The sequence below is a fragment of the Camelus bactrianus genome, chromosome 6 (genome assembly GCF_048773025.1).
Source record: "Camelus bactrianus isolate YW-2024 breed Bactrian camel chromosome 6, ASM4877302v1, whole genome shotgun sequence".
Taxonomy (NCBI): Eukaryota; Metazoa; Chordata; class Mammalia; order Artiodactyla; family Camelidae; genus Camelus; species Camelus bactrianus.
This window is the reverse complement of record NC_133544.1, coordinates 7,906,036-7,927,256: the sequence shown is the minus strand read 5'-3', so window position 1 is coordinate 7,927,256 and position 21,221 is coordinate 7,906,036. Positions and strand designations below refer to the sequence as shown.

Here is a 21,221-nt window from a genome sequence, read left to right as displayed (position 1 = left end):
TTACACAATTCTATGAGTTCTATGAGTTTTGACAAATGCATACTGTTGTGTAACCACCACAACCATCAAGATGTAGAACTTTCCATCACCCCCTTATGATTTAGGGGAAAATCATAGAATTTACAAGGAAGTGTTTCTTAAACAAGACTCAATAATGCTAAATGATTTTTTTTAATTGACAATATTGGTGATTTGTGTCTCATTTTATATGTCAGTTTTGCTAGAGGTTTATTGATTTTTTTTTTTGAAGAACCAGCTTTTTGTTTCATTGATTCTCTCTGTATTCCTGTTTTCAATTTCATTTATTTTTGCTCTTATTTTTATTATTGCCTTTCATCTGCCTGCTTTGGCTTTATTTTGCTCTTCTTTTTCTAACTTTTTGAAGTAGCAACTTAGATTATTGATTTGAGTTCTCTCCTTTTTTCTAATATAAGAATTTACTGCTGTAAATTTCCCTCTCGGCAGTGCCTTAGCTGAAGCCCATTAGTGGTGATATGTTATTTTTTAATTTAGTTTAGTTCTATGTATTTTTAAATGTTTTGGAGACTTCCTCTTGGACCCATGGATTGCTCAGTAGTGTGTTGTTTAATTTCTAATAGTTTTATTTTTGTCCTTCTCTTACTGATTTCTTCTTTGCTTCCATTATGGTTGGAAAATATATGCTATTTGATTTTTTTTTAAAAGATTGATAAATTCAACTGCAGTAAAATGAATGAAGTATTTATGGATGAAATGATATCAAGGCTGAAATTTGCTTCAAAATAATTTAAGGGATGAAGAAGTAGATGGGGATATAAAGGAAACAAGCTTTGCTATGTAGAAACCTGAATCAAATCCCATGAAAACCTCACACAAACCCAAACCGCAAGATGTTCTATTAAATAACTTGCCTATCTTCTTTTAAAAATGACAATGAAAGACAAAAAAGGCTGAAACACTGTTCTAGAAGAAGAAGGCTAAAGAGATATGACAATTCAGTGTAATACATGGTCCTGAACTGGACTCTATCCTGGAGGGAAAAAAATGATATAAAGGATATGATTAAGACAATTGACAGAATTGGAGCTTGCACTGTAGGTTGAATAAAATCAACGTATCAATATTAAATTTCCTGAGCTTTCCTGTACTATGAATTTTCCTGTCCTAAGTTTACATAGGAGAATGTCCTTAGGAAATACACACAAAAATTTAAGAGAAAAGGGGCATATTGGATACGACCTACTCTAAAATGGTTCCAAAAAAATTAATAATATGTATATACAATTGAGGAAATATAATTAAAAGCAAAATGTTCACCCAACTTAGAAAATCTCTCCACAAGGAAGTAGAGAGAGAAAACAGCTTTACTACTGAGCAAGCATCAAACCAGAACGTCATACACATCACGCATGGTCCGCTAAGAGATGGAAAAGTTAGAGGGAAGTCTCACCTTTAAAAAATTTTTTTTTAATTTAAGTACAGTCAGTTACAATGTGTCAATTTCTGGTGTAGAGCACAATGTCCCAGTCATGCTTATACATACATATATTCATTTTCATATTCTTTTTCATTAAAGGTTATTGCAAGATATTGAATATACTTCCCTGTGCTATACAGAAGAAACTTTTTAAAATCTACTTTTATATATAGTGGCTAACATTTGCAAATCTCATACTCCCAAATTTATCCCGTTCCACCCTCTTTTCCCCAATAAGATTGCTTACTATGTCTGTAAGTCTGTTTCTGTTTTGTAGATGAGTTCATAGTGTCCTTTGTTTTCCTTTTTTTTTTGTAGATTCCAGAAATGAGTGATATCATGTGGTGTTTTTCTTACTTTTTCTGGCTTACTTCACCTACAATGATGATCTCTAGGTCCATCCATGTTGCTGCAAATGGCATTATTTTATACTTTTTTATGGCTGAGTAGTATTCCGTTATATAAATATACCACAGCTTCTTTATCTAGTCATCTGTCCATGGACATTTAGGTTGTTTCCATGTCTTGGCTGTTGTATATAGCACTTTTATGGACATTGGGGTGCATGTGTCTTTTCAAATTAGAGTTCCCTCTGGATAGGTACCCAGAGTGGGATTGCTGGATCATATGATAAGTCTATTTTTAGTTTTTTGAGGAATCTCCAAACTATTTTCCATAACGGCTGCACCAAACTACATTCCCACCAACAGTGTAGGAGGGTTCCCTTTTCTCCACACGCTCTCCAGCATTCATTGTTTGTGGACTTTTGAATGATGGCCGTTCTGACTGATGTGAAGTGATACCTCATTGTAGTTTTGATTTGCATTTCTCTGATAATTAGTGATGTTGAGCATTTTTTCATGTGCCTATTGGCCATTTGTATGTCTTCATTGGAGAATTGCTTGCTTAGGTCTTCTGCCCATTTTGGGATTGGGTTTTTTGTTTGTTATTAAGTTGTATAAGCTGTTTATGTATTTTGGAAATTAAGCCTGACAAGTTGCATCATTTGCAAATATTTTCTCCCATTCCATAGGTTGTCTTTTTGTTTTGCTTATGGTTTCCTTTGCTGTGCAAAAGCTTGTAAGTTTAATTAGGTCCCATTTGTTTATTTTTGCTCTTATTTCTATTGCCTGGGTAGACTGCTCTAGGAAAACATTGCTAAGATTTATGTCAGAGAATGTTTTGCCTATGTTTTCTTCTAGGAGATTTATTGTATCTTGTCTTATATTTAAGTCTTTAAGCCATTTTGAGGTTTTTTTGTGTATGGTGTGAGGGAGTGTTCTAACTTCACTGATTTACATGCTGCTGTCCAGTTTTCCCAGCACCACTTGCTGAAGAGACTGTCTTCCCCTTTTTATATAGCCGAGCAGATACAATCCATTAGATACATGTTTCCATGAGTTAGTTTATAGTTATTGTTTCTAGTTCTCAAGTAAGAGGACTTAACAGCACCACCTGTCACACATAGTTTGTCCTAGATCCACTGAGTGCTTGGGGTGATCGTGTGTGTTTGTTAATGGGCTTTATCCAGAGGAAAAATAAACCTTTCATATCTTTATGACAGGAAGTAGTTTTGTGACTTAGAGCAAGGTTAGGCTCCACCAAAGGTAAGCTCCTACCATCCTGGAGAAACTGGAAGATAGGGCCACTGTCTCCCTGTTTACATTTCAGAGAGATATCTCCCAGATCCAGAAAGATATTTCTTGGTAGTAAAGCCGGCAGGAGGCTTATTTTAGCTTCTAAAAAGACTCACACACATTTCAAAGAGGCAGAGAAAGAACTTAACAATGGTAAGCTTTCTAAAGTATAACACTCTAAGGAAAAAGAGAGATGTCTCTTCCCTTATGTTCAATAGGGAGGCTTAAGCCTCTTATTTTTACTTTTTATTTGTCCTTAAAATATACATATAAATAGAGAGAGAATGAGAATGTGGCAAAATGTTAAAAATTAGTGAATCTGCGTAAAAGACATTTAGGGGTTCTCAATTATTTTTGCAGCCTTCCTGTAAATTTGAAATTATTTTCATGTAAAAAGTCTGCAAATAAATAAAATGTAGTAGAAGCACCCTGGAGCAGAAGAAAGCCCAAATGGAATTTCTGTTTTCCCTGTGTAATTAACAGTTTCATGAATGCTCGGTTCTGGGATTTTTGTTAAAATCACAGGTGGTCTGTAATTATCAGTTAAGCTCATCTAAATCTTAGGACAGAACTTCCGAGGATCTGGGATGCTCCAAACACACAGGTCAGCACAAACATTGAAGGAGACCATTTGAGTGCAACTGTGTAACGACTTCCTTTAACACCTATGAATACCTTTCCCCAGAGATGCTCACGGCTCCAGATGAAGTCGTGATCGGAATAGAAGTTTCAAGCCTGAAGGTGTAGCTTTCCTTAGAGTCTGGCCGTAGAGATTACTGGCTCCCCTTCTAGGGAGGTGGGGAAGCAAACTGAGCCCAAACTGCTCTTAAGGCAGGCTTGTCCCCAACAAATTAATCGAAGGATGTAGAGCAGAGGAAGATCTTGGCATCAGTTGGAATCAGGGACTTTTGGTTGCAAGTAACAGAATCCAGCTGGAAGAAAGAGGAAGTTGTTAGAATGATATGAACAATGTCTTATAAAAATCCATGGACAGAGATGCTGGTGGGTGTCAGAGATTGGGGAACACAGGAAATCCTCTCTAGAACCTCTCCTCTCTGCTTGTCACCATCATAGGAAATCTCAACAGCCAATGAAACCTGTTTTGAGAAAAGTCGGGGACACTGACAAGATAAGTTGGGAAAAATCATTGTGAACTCATGACTCTAAGAAAGATACATCTTCAACTCTGTCATGAAAAACAGCCCACTCACAGCCCTTCTGGGCATCCCTGGACCACAAATGCGTCTCTAACACTGCTTTCCAGCAAAACTAACTCCAGGACACCGTGGGAGGGACCTGATTTCATGTCTCGAGTCAATAAAATTCTGGGTATGCCTGCAACATATTTTTGATGCTAGAAAGCCAAGATATTTTCAGAGATGTCATGAGCTGTGCAGAGAGGGTAGAGGGAGATCCCCCAGCTGTGAGAAGTTGAGCATCACAAAAATAATGACGTGTATTGGATATTCTCCATCTTTCCATTCACATCCAACCTCCACTCTTCTGCACCCTGCTCTGACTTCCCAGTCTAGATCAGCAAGCATCCTTGCCCTCTGCCTCCCATTGGGTTTGGCCATTGTGGAGTACCAGTGAGAGGGTGGGGGAAATGAGAAGAGTGAGATCAGAGAATTAACCTCCCAACTCCCTTCTGCTGATGCTGCTGGCAGGCTGAACCCATCAACCGCAGTCATTGCACCTGCCGGGAAGCCCTCTCCACCCTGCTCACCTCTAGGTCCCAATTCTCACCTGCTCCCTCTACACTTTGGGACGTAGGAGTGGTGCAGAGCGCCCTGTTGCTGGCTCCAGGGCGTGTGTGAGTTCCCTCCACCTGCCCACATCTTTGTAAATAGCCCTATTATTGAACCCTCCTCAAATTACCTACCTTGGGTGTGCTGTTTGTTTCTTGCCAGGATCCTGACTGATACTTCCTGGTTCACTGAAATCAGTTGAGCTTATGAAAAGGCCATGACTTCGTTATGTGACTCAAAAGACAAAAATGAGTCCTAGATTGGCGCAGATGCTGCCAGTTTCCTGTCACATAGCCATCCTCCTGTCTTCCCAGCAGGATCTTCACATGTTCAGGTGTCCACACTGTCTGTGAGACCCGAGGAAGGAGGTCTCCAGCCCCAGCTCCCGGGGAAAATCCCAATTAATCCAGACAAGCCATGGTAGCCCCATTCCCCTTGCCAACGATTGGCTAAGGGTGGGCACGCAACCCAGTTCTGGGATTTGAGGGTGTAACCACCAAACTATCCCCAAACGTAGGCTGTCTTAACCACAGTGGAAGTTTATTTCTTGCTCATATAAAATGTACAGCGGGTGTTCCTGATGAATAAGTCTCCTCCCAACTCTGAATTGAGACCCAGGCTCTTTCCACTGGATGGCTGGGCCACCTTTCAGAATGACCTCGGGGCCACCGAGCACGTCTCCATCAAGCCTGTGGAGAGGGAGAAGCACAAAAGTGATGCACAAGCAGCTTTATGAGCCAGGCCTGGAAGATGTGTGCATCGCTTCTACAAATCCCTCTGACTAAAACCCAGTCATGTGGCCACATCCAAATGCCAGAGAGCCTGGGATGTGTGGTCCAGCTCTGTGCCCAGGAAGTCAGTGGGTCCAGTCAGAGAGGGAAGTGGGCCAGGCAATTGCTGGGAAGGGCTCATCACTGATTAAGAGAGACTTCAAGCAAGATGCAGCCTTTGTCCCTCTGGGGATGTTGTCATGCCTGGATGTGACCTGTGGAACTGATGCTGCCAGTCTTGCTGTGAGCTGGGAGGGGACGGCCACACACTGAGGCAGGTAGAGCTAAGAGGGCACCTGGAGGGCAGAGAAGATGCCCATCACACAGTGCCTGATTGTGGAACGTTATTCATGGGCAATAATGAATCCCCTCAGTGCTTAGGCTATTTTGAATTTGATCCAGCAATCCCACTCCTGGGCGTATATCCAGAAAAGATGAAAACTCTAATTCAAAAAGATACATGCACCCCAATTTTCATAGCAGCACTATTTACAACAGCCAAAACATGGAAGCAACCTAGATGCCCATCGACGGATGAATGGATAAGAAGTTGTGATATATATACACATATATATACACAATGGAGTATTACTCAGCCATAAAAAGAATGAAATATTGCCATTTGCAGCAACATGAATGGACCTAGAAATGATCATACTAAGTGGAGTAAGCCAGACAGAGAAAGACAAATATCATATGATATCACTTATATGTGGAATCTAAAACAATGACACAAATGAACTTTATTACAAAACAGAAAGACTCACAGATGATAGAAAACAAATGGTTTCCAAAGAGGAAAGAGGGGGAAGGATAAACTGGGAGTTTGGGATGAACAGATACACACCACTATATATAAAACAGATAAACAGCAAAGACCGACTGTACAGCACAGGGAACTATATTCAATATATTATAATAACCTATAAAGAATCTGAAAAAGAAGATATATATATATATATGTGTATAACCAAATCACTTTTTTGTATACCTGAAACATTGTAAATCAGCTACGCTTCAATTTAAAAAATGAGTTTGTTTTTTGTTATTTGTAGCCCAAAGCACCTAAACAAATACAAAACTGTATATAAAGCAGTTTTAACACAAAAGAAGGATGCATATAATAGAATATTTTCATTTGTATTACATAATTTTAATAAGTAGGAGAATCTTAATATATATGGGTTTTTTCCCCTTAGTATCTGTTTTAAAAGTATAGCTATGTATTTGTTTTTTTTTATATTGAGTAAAGAAAGGTGACCAGAGGTGACACTGACTGAACCAAATAGCCCAGTCATCACACATAATAACCAAGTGGGAAGAGAGACCGGCAGGTGATCCGAACGGCGGTCAGACACAACGGCCACTTAAAAAGAGGGTCCAACAGAGAGTCTTAAAACAGATTCACCCAGTGTCCTTAAAGAAGGAAGGTCACTCTGCAGAGTCAGTTCTTCAAGTCCTGGGAGAATAAGGTCTCAACGAGCTCTTTGTGTAATGAGATGTGCATAAGGCAGGCGGTTTCCAAGAATGTTAACAGACATCAATATACAGGAACGAGAGGGTCCTTGATGTGATGCCGACAAAACGGAGACTCATCACTTATTGGAAAAGCAAATGATACAAATAGTTGTAGGAAATTAGAACCTATATGAAAGACACAAGTTTAAAATATATTTTATTGGTTGTTTATTTGTGACAAGTGAAATTTAAGGACTAAAGGGAACACAGCCCAAGGACCAGTGAGCAACAAAGGTTCGAAATGTATAAACTGGGTCTCTGTCCCAACCTGCAACGGAGGTGACAACTGCAGCCCAGGCTGGCTTGAATTTCTGGGCTGCAGTGGCAGCTGGCCAGAGAGAAGGACCTCCCGTTTCCTGTCACTCCCAGGCTCAGAACATCTGGGGAGAGACTGACTGGCTGTCCAGACCTGTGGCCAGCGAGCCAGGTCACCTGGAGTGTGACCATTCCAGTCTCAGCCGCGAGGACTGAGGGAGGGGCAGGCTTCCGAAGAGGGGTCCCGGGCAGCTGGTCACGGGGAGCAGGAAAGTCAGGTGGGCAGCTGGCCACTGTGTCATATTCACCAGGGCTTGGGAAATGCTAGGACTTCATCCATCCTGAAGGCAAAGCTGATTACAGGCCCCGTGGGGGTAGGACGCCAGAATTAGCAAGTAAAAGCATAGGACACCCAGTTAAATTTGAATTTCAGATAAACAGCAAGTAATTTTTAGCATCAGTATATCTCATGCACTATTTAAGACATACTTAAGACATACTTGAAGAAATATTCATTTGTTTATCTGAAATTCACATTTAGCTAGGTGTCCTCTATTTCAACTGGCAGCCCTACCTATGAGCCACTGGGTATGTTTAAGAGATCCACTGATTTATGAACATGGCATCACCACCATTTCAGTTACTCAACGTCACTGCCTTCCACACATCAGTCAATTCGTTGGTAAATTACATCACTGCCTTCCACACATCAGTCGATTCGTTGGTAAATTCTGTGGGTTTTTTTAAGGGGGGGAAGAGGTAATTACATGTATGTATGTATGTATATATGTATACATGTATTTATTTATTTCCTTATTTTTGCATCCTTTTTTTGAAGTATAGTCAATTTACAATGTTGTGTCAGTTTCTGGTGTACAGCATAATGTTTCAGCCGTATGTATGCATACATATATTCATTTTCTTTATAGGCTGCCACAAGATACTGAATTGGTCCCCTGTGCTGTATAGTATAAACTTGTTGTTTATCTATTTTATATATAGTAGTTAGTTAGGTTTATTTATTTTTAAATGGAGATACTGGGGATTGAACCCAGGAACTCGTGCATGCTAAGCATGTACTCTACCACTGAGCTATACCCTCCCCTCTGGTAAAGCCTGTTAATTCATCATCCAAATGTCTCCTAAATCCATCTCGTTCTCTTTGTGTCTAGGGACTATCAGAATGGCCTTGGCACGGGTGCCTGCCATTGCCTCCTTCCAATCCAGTCTCCAGGAAACTGCTTAAGTGATCTGCTTAAAATATAATTTAGGGCTGGGGGGTATAGCTCAGTGGTAGAGCTCTGGGTTCGATCCCCAGTGCCTCCGTTAAAGGGGAAAAAATAAATGTAAAATTTAAAACAATTAAGTAAAATATATATAATTTAGATCATATTACAGTCCTGTTTAAAATGCCTAAAACCCTTCCATGCCTGCTAACGCTCTTAGAATGAATGGAAACTCCTCCACATGGTCCACAAGCCACGTGGTACCCTGACTGCTGCCTACCTCATCCTCCACCAATTTCCAGCTTGGCTCCAATAATTACGGCCCTTCTTCCAATTTCTCCAACCTGCCAACAATTGTTCTACCTCAGGGTCCTCATCCTTGTGTTTCTTCTGCCTCGGTTGTTAATTTCATGTAAGCCTTGGACTCAAGTGCTTTGGGCTGATTACGTAGACCAGTGTGATGTGATCGAAAGGCTCCTGATTGAACTCCGTATTTTAAAAATCCCACTCCAAGTAGGACCTCTAAATCTGGGTGGACTGGGGGGAAATCACTCTGTATCATGGATCTCAATTCCTCCTTTTGATTCTCCGGGAAGTTTTCCTTTAACTGTCACTCCATGGGGTTAGACAGGAGAGTGAGTTGTGGAGAGGCTGAGCATGATGAACAGCTCAATGGACTGTCAGGAAGTGCTTTTCATTCCTGATTCTTAGGGCAGACAGATATTTCATCTTATCTGATGAAGCCAGTTTTTAAAGCCTGAGGCAGAAACTTACACATGGTATGTTATGATTAGCATGGGGTTGATTTCAGGAAAAGGCACAGTGTGGAAAAGAGAAAAAAACCCAAAATTTAGATTTAAAAATTAGGAAATTGGTTATTTATTTATGTGTTTATTTTTATTGAAATATAGTCAGTTAATATTGTGTCAATTTCTGGTGTGCAGTATAATGTCCCAGTCATGTCTGTATACACATATATTTGTTTCCATATTCTTTTTCATTAAAGGTTATTACAAGATACTGAATATAGTTCTCTGTGCTATACAGAAGAAATTTGTCTTTTTTTATCTTTTTTTATATATAGTGGCTATCATTTACGAATCTCAAACTCAGAAATGGGTTATTTAATGCCTTTATGGGACTGCAGTAACAACCTGTCACTGTCTCTACCAAAGAAGACATTTAAATTTTTAAATTTTCTTTAAATTAAGTTTAAATGATAAAATTTGGCTAGCTAAACATTTTCATGAAAATTCAATCACTGTAAAAATAAGCGGTGGTTTTTAGAATGTTTTAGTTGAGCTTAAAGGAACATAGTTGCTCGAGCATCTTTGGGCTTAGAAGTTTACGAAGCTCTAACATGGGGGTCTGGTCTTTCCTTCATAGGATGATTCAGAGGTTCCATTTACTGAAGAGGATTATCGAAGAAGAAAGCACCACCCTAATTTTCTGGACCACATAAACGCTGAAAAAATGGTTCTCAAGTGTGGGAAAAACGTAAGTCTTAAGAAGTAGAACATTTGGGGTAAGAAAGGCTCTTTTTGGGGTGCTTACATTGTGCATGGCCAGGGTGCTCCACGTGCTTCACGTACATCATCTCAGCTCGCTCCTCGCTCCACATCTCTGCATTTGGTTTCTCTGTCCTTACACGCACAGACATCCGAGCTTCAGGCTCACCCCAAGAGGCACTGTCCCAGGTCCTGGCCAAAGTTCTGGTCCAGGCCCCTAAGATGAAAGCCTTGTATGGGGTCCCCAGCAGAGCTCAAGCCCTTACCTACCAAGGGGTCTGTAGGTCCAAAGAGATCCTTGGTCCAGAAGAGGCAAATAACACAGTGGGAATGGGGCAGAGGGAACTGCATTTTCCCTTTATGTCATTTGTTTCTTACAATAACTCTGAAAAGTGCATATTAACCTCATCCTACAAATAAGAGATAGAGGCTTCCAGAAGTTAAGTAGCTCGCTCAAGTTAACATAGCTAGGATTTACTGAGCACTATGCTGAGCTCTTCTTGGGGTTTTTTTGTTGGGTTTTTTTTGTTAGTTTTTTTTTTTGTTTTTTGTTTTTTTTTGGTTTTTTGGAAGAGGGAGGTAATTGGGGGGTTATTTATTTATTTGTGTTTAGAGGAGGTACTGGGGATTGAACCCAGGACCTTGTACATGAAGCATGTGCTCTACCACTTGAGCTATACCCTCCCTAACAAGCACTTCTTGGTTTTGGTTTTGTCTGATCTACTCCTTACAACAACGGTAGATCTATCGGACAACAAAGCCTGTGGGTTTTGTGTTTTTGTGTGTTTTTTGTTTCTCTGACTCCAAAGCTCCATCATTCCATAGATCTTGACACAGCCATGGTCACTAATTATTAAGACACAGCTATAGCTGAGAAGTTCCTGTGAACAAAAATAATAGCTTATCAGCCTTCTGTTACAGCAAAATGCATCATTTTGATGCCCATATATTATAAAGTTGTTTTATTTCTCCTATATTTTATCAGAATAGATGACAGGAATGCCCTGGTGATGAGTAACAGCTAAAAATTATTGAGGGCTTGCTTACCATGTGCCAAGCACTGTGCTAGGCGTTTTTACTTGCAGTACCTCGTGTAATCCTCATATATCTCATATATAACACTCAAAATTCTGTGAATTAGGTGCTGTTATCATCATCCTCATTTAACTTATGTAGAATTTATATAGAACCTCAACACCTCTAAAGGTTCCATCCACTACATCGTCCCCACTATCAGAAGCCCCACAGTAGTGATGTGTAATTATAGTTCTAAGACGACACCCAGTGGTCTCAGAGGATATTACAGTAGGAACTCTTGTCCCCAAACTCTGTGCTATTAATTTTTTTTCTTTTTTAATTTGGCGATACAAACACTGTGAGTATAAAATATTTGAAGGAAAAAACATGAGATTAGTTATTCTAATCTCCTTTATACCCATTAACCTATGGCCTTAGCCAAGTCATTTAACTTTTGGAGTTAAAATAAGTAGAATAAAGGGGGTGGACTAGACAGTCTAAATTTCTTCCAACTATATTATTTTATTAAACTTCAGATAGTGCCCCAAATAGAAAGTCCATGATTTCTTGATCATTTATGTCTAATTCACTGGCTGAGAACGCATGATCACACACAAAGTAGTTGATGTGAATGATAGTTTAACATGGACAAATTTTGGCCCATTTTCGCTCCCTCCCCTTCGGAGACAGCCCGCACCTACTTTTACTTTAACCTGAACACCCAATTCCCACACCTCTTCCCTTGCCTTTCTCTTGCCTTACACTCTATGCAGTGTGTATCTCTCTAAATAAATCTACATTTACTCAAAAAAAAAAAAGGACAAATATCATCTTCATATCTTTTTCATTCTAAAAACATTAAATATGCCCCATGCTCTAAATGATACAATCAAAATTGTATTTTTAAAAATCAATTTTTTAATCTTAAAAAGAGCTTTCTCAATCACTTTTTTCTGAACGGTTAATAAGATAAGGTTGATCTGACCAAGCTGGTCATCTCAGGTACCCTTCTTTCCTTAGTGTTTTTCATCCAGAAGATAGAAACTTGAAAGGAACCATTTAACCCATATCCGTTAAGATCCTACTGTGCACTATGGCTAAGAGCTGGCCTCACAGCCACGAACAAAGCAGATGTGGTCTCTGCACTCCTGTTCATCTGCTGTTCATCTACTGTTACCACATCTGCAGCAATCACATTTATATTTATATGCTATATTACAAACACAAGAAGATGAACATATTTAGTATTTTGAGGCAAGAGGGAGCCCTAATAATTACACAAGTTGCCTAAATAGTTCTGATGCCTAACACTGAATGTGGCTTTAACTGGGTATGTCCATTGTTCAATGAATCACAATGATTACTCAGAATATTTTAAAATATTATATTTAAAAATACAGCTTATATTGACTTTAATTAGTATTTTGAATTACCCAGCACTGCCCATGTGTTTGCAAAAACCATTTAAATCATTAAGTGGTCCCCAAGTATCTGTTGTGTGTGGGGTCCCTGAAAAAAAGAACCAAACCTGTCAAATCTCAGTGGCAATTTATGAAATTTGTTGTAATAATTATTCCACTGGCTTTTGATGCTTATGTTCTCTGATCAAGCTGCTCATGATAATTTTTTAATAAAAAACGTTTCTGCATTTGCTTTAATAAGGTCACATTTAAAATCTTGGCACTAATAATTTGAGTTGGCAAGTGAGATTGGCCTATAATCTCCCTTTGTCATACAGTCTTTTTCTGGTTTTAGTGTCATGCTGCTACTGTGCTAGTACAATTAAGGAGCAAAATTTACGATTCTCTGCAATTTGTATGAAATTGGGCGCATCCCTTAAGTACTTGGTAGAATTTGCCAAAAGTATCTTAGACTATGTGAAGACAGTGGTGGGGTTTCAGAGCAATAAATTAGGCCTTCTGGCTAAATTTTCAAATTAATTGGCATGAATGTACCCATCAGTCTGTTATGATTGACTTTTTAAAAAAAAATTTTGCATGAAGGGAGGTCATTAGGTTTGTTCGTTTGTTTATTATTTGTTGTTGTTGTTTTTGTTTTAATGGAAGTACTGGAGATTGAACCCAGGGCCTCGCATGCTAAGCATGCGCTGTACCATTTGAGCTATACTCTCCCCCTTCTTACGATTGACTTCTAAAATCTACATTTGTAATTAGGTCCCCCTTTTCAGAACTAATATTTGTAGGGGGCATCACTCCCTTCTCAAGCGTCTGGTTTCCGTGGGGAAGTCTTAAGTTTCTAAGTCCCTAATTACGCCTGCCTTCCTGCACCGCCCCTTACGCGCATCACGAAGCTTGAGCGAGTTACCCGATTGGTGGGCTTTTGGAGGGCGTGGCCGTGTTACGTTGGCCCCGCCTCCCTCTCGTCTCTCTCAGGTTCTGCTATTGCTGCAAACTGCGTTCTTTCCTGTTACTGCCCTAGGTCTGACAGGGACCCTCTCCATATGCGATCGTCTGTAGTTTTCTTGTGCTGCCTGAGCCTGGATGTGGAAGTTTGTCGTGTTCTAGGGTTCAGGATTAGGAAGTGCCTCATCACCGTTCACCTAAGGCATGTTCCCCAGCCTAACCCACATCCATAATAAAACGGTACTTTGAACTCCATCTGTCTTTTAAGAATTTCTCACTTCAGAACTCCGAAAGGAAAATGGATGTCCCTTTCAGCCCCTTAGACTCCAGTAATGCTATTTCCTTGTGTCTCATTGTCCTTTTTCTTGATAAATCTTAACTAGTTTTACTATATTATTGTTCTTATCTAAGAAGTAGATTTTACTGTGTTCTCTTTATAGCTTTGTTTTCTGACTCACTAATTTCTCTATTATTACGTCTTCCTTCTAATTTGACTTTATGCCATTTTGAGTTAGATGCTAAGTTTATTGATATTCTGTCTTTGTTTTTTATCTAATATCAGCACTTAATGCCGTAAGTTTGCCACCAAGTGTGCTTTTAGCTGCATCCCCCAAGTTCTGAAATGCCTTGAATAGTATTTTCATTATCATTAATTTCTAAAAATTTTCTAAAGTCTATTGTAACTTCTTTTTTGGCCTGTGAGTTATTGAGAAGTTGTCTTTAAATTTCCGAATATATGGAGAAATCATTATCTTTTTGTTGTTCATTGCTAATTTAATTGCTTTATGGTGATACACATTGTGGCCTGTGTGATGTTGGTCCTACTGTAGTATTTGGTGAGATGTTTTGCTACATAACACATGGCCAGTTGTTTGTCTTTAAATTTCATATGGACTTGAAAAACCTGTGTATCTCAAACTGTGCAGAGTTCTGTATGTACCTACTTAGGTCAAGTTTCTTAACGGTGTTTTGCAAATTTTACTAATTTGGAGTCTCCTGAATCTATCAACTACTGAAATGGAGTATACTAAAAAAATTCCCCACTATGAAATGAATTTATCCTTTTCTCTTTGAAATAATGTTAAATTCTTGGCTATTCACTTCTAGGCATCCTCTTATAACCCTTTCAAGACACTAAAGGAGTGAAACTATGCAATTATTTGTTTCTCAATAATTACCACTAGGACATTATCTCTAGCCGAGTCCACAGCTTTTCAGACCATTCTCAAGTCTTAATGAAATTATTTCTAGTTCTTACCAAGGCTCAAGACAAATTTAATATGGAAGCCATCAGTCTGTCATTTAATTTTAAATTTCTCTGCTCCCAGCTCTTCTGAGCGGGGCTCAGACGAATGCAGGAGGGAGGGAGGCTAAGCCATGCTGGGTTCCTCTCCCTCCCCCCGTCTCCCTGAGGCAGCCACCTTCTCTCTTCCTTGCTCTACCACCTGCCTGTTCTTTATCAGCATCATCTTGTTCTTTTCCTTTGTTTTCCCCGTTTCTTAATTTTTTTCATCATTTCAAACATTTATTTTAATCTCTACTCGTTTACTTTCTGAAGGCAATGCAAGTCACTCATGCTGGATTGTTCCCTCACACAGTTTGTATGTTTTGATTTGTGAGTTCACCTTTAGTATGCTTTTTTAATTACAAAAAATGCAAAGTTTTTAAAAATAAACAATTTTTTCTTGTGGTTTCTAAATCTCCAATCCAAAATAATCCTGTAATTTTTTTTCCTGGATTTTTAAAAATAGCATCTCTTTAAATTGTCAACATCCGCTTCTTTATGACTCATCATCACCCCTAAAAACGTATGTAAATAGGTTCTTAGGGCAAAGTGGACTAGTGCAAAGTCTGTCTTCTAAGAGTACTGCTATAAAAGTCTCAAGGATGTCAAATTGGGAGACCTCAGGATGCAGAGTGGTCTGTGTGAAACGGGACTTCACACTGAGAATACGCTCTCATTTATAATTGGCTTGACAGACAGTGCTGTGCTCTCAGCCAGGACTCACCTGTTACCATGAAGTCACCACCCTCACCCCAGTGGTGTTCCTTTACTGGTGCTTCAAAGGACAGAAGTTGGGGGTGGGGGTTGTATCAGCCTCTATAAAATGCCCCTGGTGTCTCACTGTCTAAAACAGCTTGTTACATTAAATTTTTGGCCCTGGGATCCCGGGATTCAGCAGGTTAATTTAAATTTGAAAGACAAGTACAAGGCCAAGTTTAGAATCCTCTGGGGAGCTTTCTTTTTTCCCCCCTAAAACCTTGCCTTGGTTTGAGGAGTTTCCATGTTACCTCCTTCTGTCACAGTGTGGATTTTGGTTTTTTCTAGTTCACCATTTTGTTGTGAATGAATCCTTCCTTATTGTGGTCCAATTCTTAACCTCACCAGATTAGATGCTTTGTCCCGAGTACCATGCGGCCTTAAAAACCCACGCTCCTAAATGAAGACCATCAACTTCCCCGGGCTGCTGCGCCGTCCACTCTCACCACGCCTCTTCAAGTCTCCGCTTTTGGCCCCTGGGGCTATCTCTTATTTTCTTGAGAATTCTGCCACCCCTAGGGTATTATTGGATAATTCAGGCACTTCTAGGTGTTTGTAGTAGGGTAAGTATTAGATTTTTTTTTTTAATCATCGTATTACCTGGAGCAGAAGAGGGATACTCTTCATTTTCCTTATAAAGGTTCTGGACCCAATTCCAACCTGTGCTGGGGGCAGAGTTTTTATACCACCAAGCAATTCTCGGCCACTAACTGGGTTTCCTGTAGGTCAGCTGAATTCTGATGCTGTCTACCTGGAGATAGCGTCACATCCCACAGGTTAAGAGCTCGGTCCTGCAAGACTGCTCCATCCACTTCAGACGCCAGACTCAAGCCCAGTTTGTCATCTGTGCTTCTGATCAACTTCTATAGATTGGCAGTTCTAATGACTTTGTCATGGGTTTGACTAATTCGCTAGATCAGCTCACAGAACTGAGAGAAGCATTGTATTTACTAGATTACCAGTTTATTATAAAAGGATATAACTCAGGAGCAGCCAGATGGAAGAGACATGGGGCCAGGTACTGGGAAAGCTCCGGGGCTTCTTTGCCCTCTCCGGGCATGCCACTCTTTACAAATTTCAACAGGTTCACCAAACCGGAAGCTCTCTGAACCTTCTCCTCTTGAATTTTTAGGGAGTCTTCATTCCATAGGTATGATTGATTGCATCGTTGGCCATTGGTGACTGAACTCACTCTCCATGCCCTCTCCCCTCCCTGGAGGAGGGGGAGCTGAGGGATCCAACCTTCTCATCACATGGTTGGCTCTTCCATCCTTAAGTGAGGTCTGAAAGTCACCTCATTAGCCAGACATAAGACACCTTTACCACCCTCACTGCTTAGGAAGTTTCAATGGTTTTAGCAGCTCTGTCCAGAAATGAGGATGAAGACTAAATATATATATATTTTTACTCTAAATCACAATGTCACACTTGCGTTCCAGTATTGTTGTTTGCCTTAAGTCAAGGGTAGTGTTAGGAGTTAACATCATTTTCTTATATCTTCAGATAAAGACAAATATTCATAGTCTCAGCAATTTGCCAGACTGCAGTACCAAAAGCTGATTAAGAATTAATACCAAAAATGATCAGACTTCTTAGTTGTTTATGTAGAAAAATTCTCGATGCCTGTATAGATCTCACATTGTATAGGTTCCACCAGACCCAACGTCCCCTGTGTCTGTGGATTATGACACATTGGAATTGCAATTTTATGTTTCAAGTTTATTTATATATTGTTTATTGTCAAAAACAAGACAACAGGCCCAAAATAGAGTTGCGTATACTGAGCCCCACATCACAAAATGGAGACTTAATTACAGTTTCAGCTCACCCAGAAAGGGGGTCTTAAACGGTCAATCAGGAGTCACCTGACCAGCACTCGTTAGGTAAACCACCTGCTGGACCCCAGCCAGCCGCTGAAGGAAAGGAACTTTCCTCTAACCACCTGCTATTTTTTTGTCCTGTTACGATTTCCTTGCTCCCACTCACTTCTGCCCAGAAAAGTCTTTCATTTTGTATAACTCCTCAGAGCCCCTTTCTCTCTGCTAGATTGGTTCCTGCCCAATTCAAATCAATTTTGCTCAAATAAACTCTTAAAATTGTTAACATGCTCTGTTTATTTTTTATCACTGTATCAAACAGTGAGTGGTATATTGCAGCGGTTTTCTTCTCAAACAAGAACAGACCAGCCATTGAAAGGTCAAGTACAAATATCTGTAATCTTGATTACACTAAAATGTCCAATATGTGTATCCCCATTTTTGCGTTCTTTGATGATTTCGCTACAGAAAGTAAAAATAAATTTCTTCCCCATAACTTAGTGTTTATGACCTTATCAGATTCCCAAATGTGGGATATGATTTCACCAAAATTCAAACAAGCCAGCCAGACTCTGGCCTTCCTCTCTGGCCCTTGTCTAGGCTAATGCCACCATCTTGTTTTCACTGCCGGTGAAAGTCACAGGCAACAACTGCCCAGAGAATGATTGGTTTGGGGCAGAGTACTCCATGCTGTCCCCTCCCAGACCCTCTCCTCCACTTCTCCGAAAGGGTCCCTGGTCTCCCAGGGTGAGAACAGTCAGCTGACCTCCTTTAAACTATGTTGGTAAGAACAAAAGTTGCATGTATCTGTTTAAGGACAGTGGGAAACACTAAAGTTTAGCCAGTTTAGTTTTCGATGACTTTGTTCAAATTGTAGTCTCAGTTCAGAATACTCCCGAAGGGACAAGATCCAGCCCAAACAAAGCTACCAGCAACTCAGAATCTTGAATGGGAGCCAGTTTCCTCCTTGACTGTTTTATCAGGGACGACGAATGAAGACAGGCCTATCTGACTTGTTTGCCTTCCCCCCAACCCACATCTAAAACCTTGGCCTCTATTTTATTCCCTTTGTTTTGTAGCCTGCTCCTCATCTCTCAGCTCCACTCTCCCACCCACCCCCTCGATCTGAAACCTCATTGGTTATCTCATTTCTTCTCGGAAAGCCACAGCACCCCCGCCTGGTTGGGACTTGAGAGGATCCCCAGAACTACCTCATGTTCATAGGCTTTTCAAGTCCTCTGGAGAGTTTTCTCTGATCACATTCCCTCGGACAGTTAGGAAAAACCAGGGAGCTGGGTCACATGCCCTTGTCCCACTTGGTCCAGATGTACAGGACTTTAGATCAATTATAGTGACGTGGTTCCTCCTCAGAAACCCCACTCAGACCAAGGGCTTTCCCGTCTCCACTCGGGCTCCATCTTCAGCAATGATTCTCTCTTCAACTTACCAACATCCAACCTCCCCAAATCTAATCCTAGTGGTGATGGGGTGGGAGGGGGGTGTCTTTACTGATAATTCTACTTCTGACACCAACTGCAGTGTTCTCACTGGGTGATGCATTAGCAAGAGGCCAGTCACACACACATACACTCACAAATCACACTCTCTCAGCTAAGAATAAATTCCCAATTTAATTCACCAAAGATTAAAAATCCAAAGTGGGGTGGCCTGTGAAGTCAAAGGTTTAATAGAATCTAAATAGATCTCTGTTGGTCGCTGCACCTTTTGTACCTGGACCTCACATCAGCAATCCAGAAAAAATTGTACCAACCATTCCTTGAGTCTCTCTGGATTTTTACAATAAACATCATCAAAGCCACATGGTTATTGGACTATGAAGGAGGAGGGCATTAAAGGAAGCGAATCAGTGATCAGGTCTCCCTAAGTATTCCTTCTGCCTTCGGCTTCCCAGAACACGAGAAAGCCCATTTCTCCACAACGTAGCTGCCAGTACTTTGATGACATTAAGAAGAGTTGTATTTTGAGGCAACTTCTCCCAGCACCTAAATTACTCCTCCTGGATGAAGTAACGCTCCATCTCTATTAAAATCCTCTTATGAAGGCCCATTACCAAACTCCGTGGTTTCATGGATGTCTACCTCCCTTAATAGATAATTAAAATATCATGGAAGGACAGACTTTTACATCTTCCTTTGCTCCTAGGGGCCCAGCCTAGTGCTTAGAGGTGTTGAGTTTCACAAAGAATAAATACTGGCTTTCATTTAATTAAGAGTCCCAATTAAATTCTAATAGTGGTCAGAGCTATTCCTGAATACTGTGGGTGGGGCTGAGTTCCCCTTTTAATGGATACTCTTTTCTATCCTAAATAATAATACATTAGGTGCTTGAAAGAGGGGATAAGACTTACTAAAATGATCATTTAAAATAATCACTAAAATAATCTGATTCAATGAGATTCGTAATAATACACTTAGCTTTTTTCTTATATTTTATCCAATAGGTCAAAAAATTCGCCACTTATGTGGTTGCTGCTGGACTTCAGTACGGAATGGAAGGAGGCATCTTACATACTTTTTTTAAGGTATGACTTTTCCATGACTGTAAGGATTTTTTAAAAGTGTTTTGCAGTAAAGTTACACAATTTGAAGGTTATATACTGGGTGTTGAACGTAACCACCTATTTTTCTTGTATTCACCACTCTCAGAATGATAAAGAAAAGGATGGATCTCCTTTCATTCGTGAGACAAACATTGATCGAGTGCCTACCATGTGCCAGAAACCACTAGATACTGGGAACACAGCTATGCAATAAAGTCCTTGCCTTTGTGGAGCTTACATTCTAGCGGGGTGGAGAAGAGCATTAGGCAGTAAACAAGTTAGCCAGTAAGCAGAGTATTTCAGATGCTGGAAAATAATCTGGGAAACAGGAAAACAGAGAAAGGTATAAAGAGAGTGCCAGGGGAGGGTTGGGAGGTCATGTCTTACATATGCTGGTTGAGGAAGGCCTTTCTAATGATGTAACATTTGAGCAGAAAGTGAAAGGCAGTGGGGAACTGGCTAATTTCCTTCCTGGGGAAAGGCAGTGGGCGCTGGGAGAGCAAAGAACCGAGGCAGAAGTGTGCTGGCTGCGTTGAGGAGCAGCGAGAAGGCCAGCACGGCTCCAGCAGAAGAGGATGGTGGGCGGCGTGGTCATGGGGCGATGGAGGGGTCAAGTGGAGCCCAGACCACGACCACTTATTCTGAGTGGATTGGGAAACTATCAGACTATTTTAAACACAGAAGTGGTGAGATCTGTCATAACCTTTGAAGGGGTAACTCTGTTATTCTGCTGAGTTGAGAATGTTCTCTAGTGGGGCAAGAGCAGGAGCAGGCAGGGTAGTGCCTAAGACCTGGGTGGAGATACTGAGACTGGGTTTGGGACATGTTCTGAAAGTGGAGTCAATGGGATTGGTTCAAAGCTTGGATATAAGAGTGACAAGAAGAAAAGAAGACTCTTAAGGATTTTAGTCTGAGTAACCGGAAGCATGGAGTTGCCGTTTACCAAGATGGGGAGAACAAGGAATAGAATAGGTTAGGGCGCATTGGGCAATCATCGGGAAGTCCAGGACCTCCACTTTAGACATGTTAACTTTGAGATGGCTGACATCCCAGGGTAGGTACTGAGCAGGGAGGGAGTTGGACGGATGAGTTTGGAGATCGTGGAGGTGGTCAGGACTAGAGAGGGAATCTTGGGAGCCATCAGCATATGAGTGGTATTTAAAACCATAGGACTGGATGACATCACCTAGAGAATGAATATGGAGAAGGGAAGAGGTCTGAGGACTGAGTCTTGGGATGCTCCGACAGTTGGAGATGTATGAGGAGCCTGGGAGGGTGTCAGGAAAGGCGGCTGAGGAGTGGGTG

At 40.5% G+C, this 21,221-nt stretch overlaps 1 protein-coding gene across 1 annotated transcript in view; it reads left to right on the top strand.

Annotated features, from left to right (window-relative positions):
- AK7 (adenylate kinase 7) overlaps window positions 1-21,221 on the top strand; it is a 66,780-nt gene that overhangs the window by 18,659 nt on the left and 26,900 nt on the right. Inside the window, exons 5-6 of the mRNA XM_010968760.3 lie at window positions 9,997-10,107; window positions 19,818-19,898. Of these exons, the coding sequence (XP_010967062.3) occupies window positions 9,997-10,107; window positions 19,818-19,898 (192 nt within the window). The remainder of the gene's footprint in view (window positions 1-9,996; window positions 10,108-19,817; window positions 19,899-21,221) is intronic.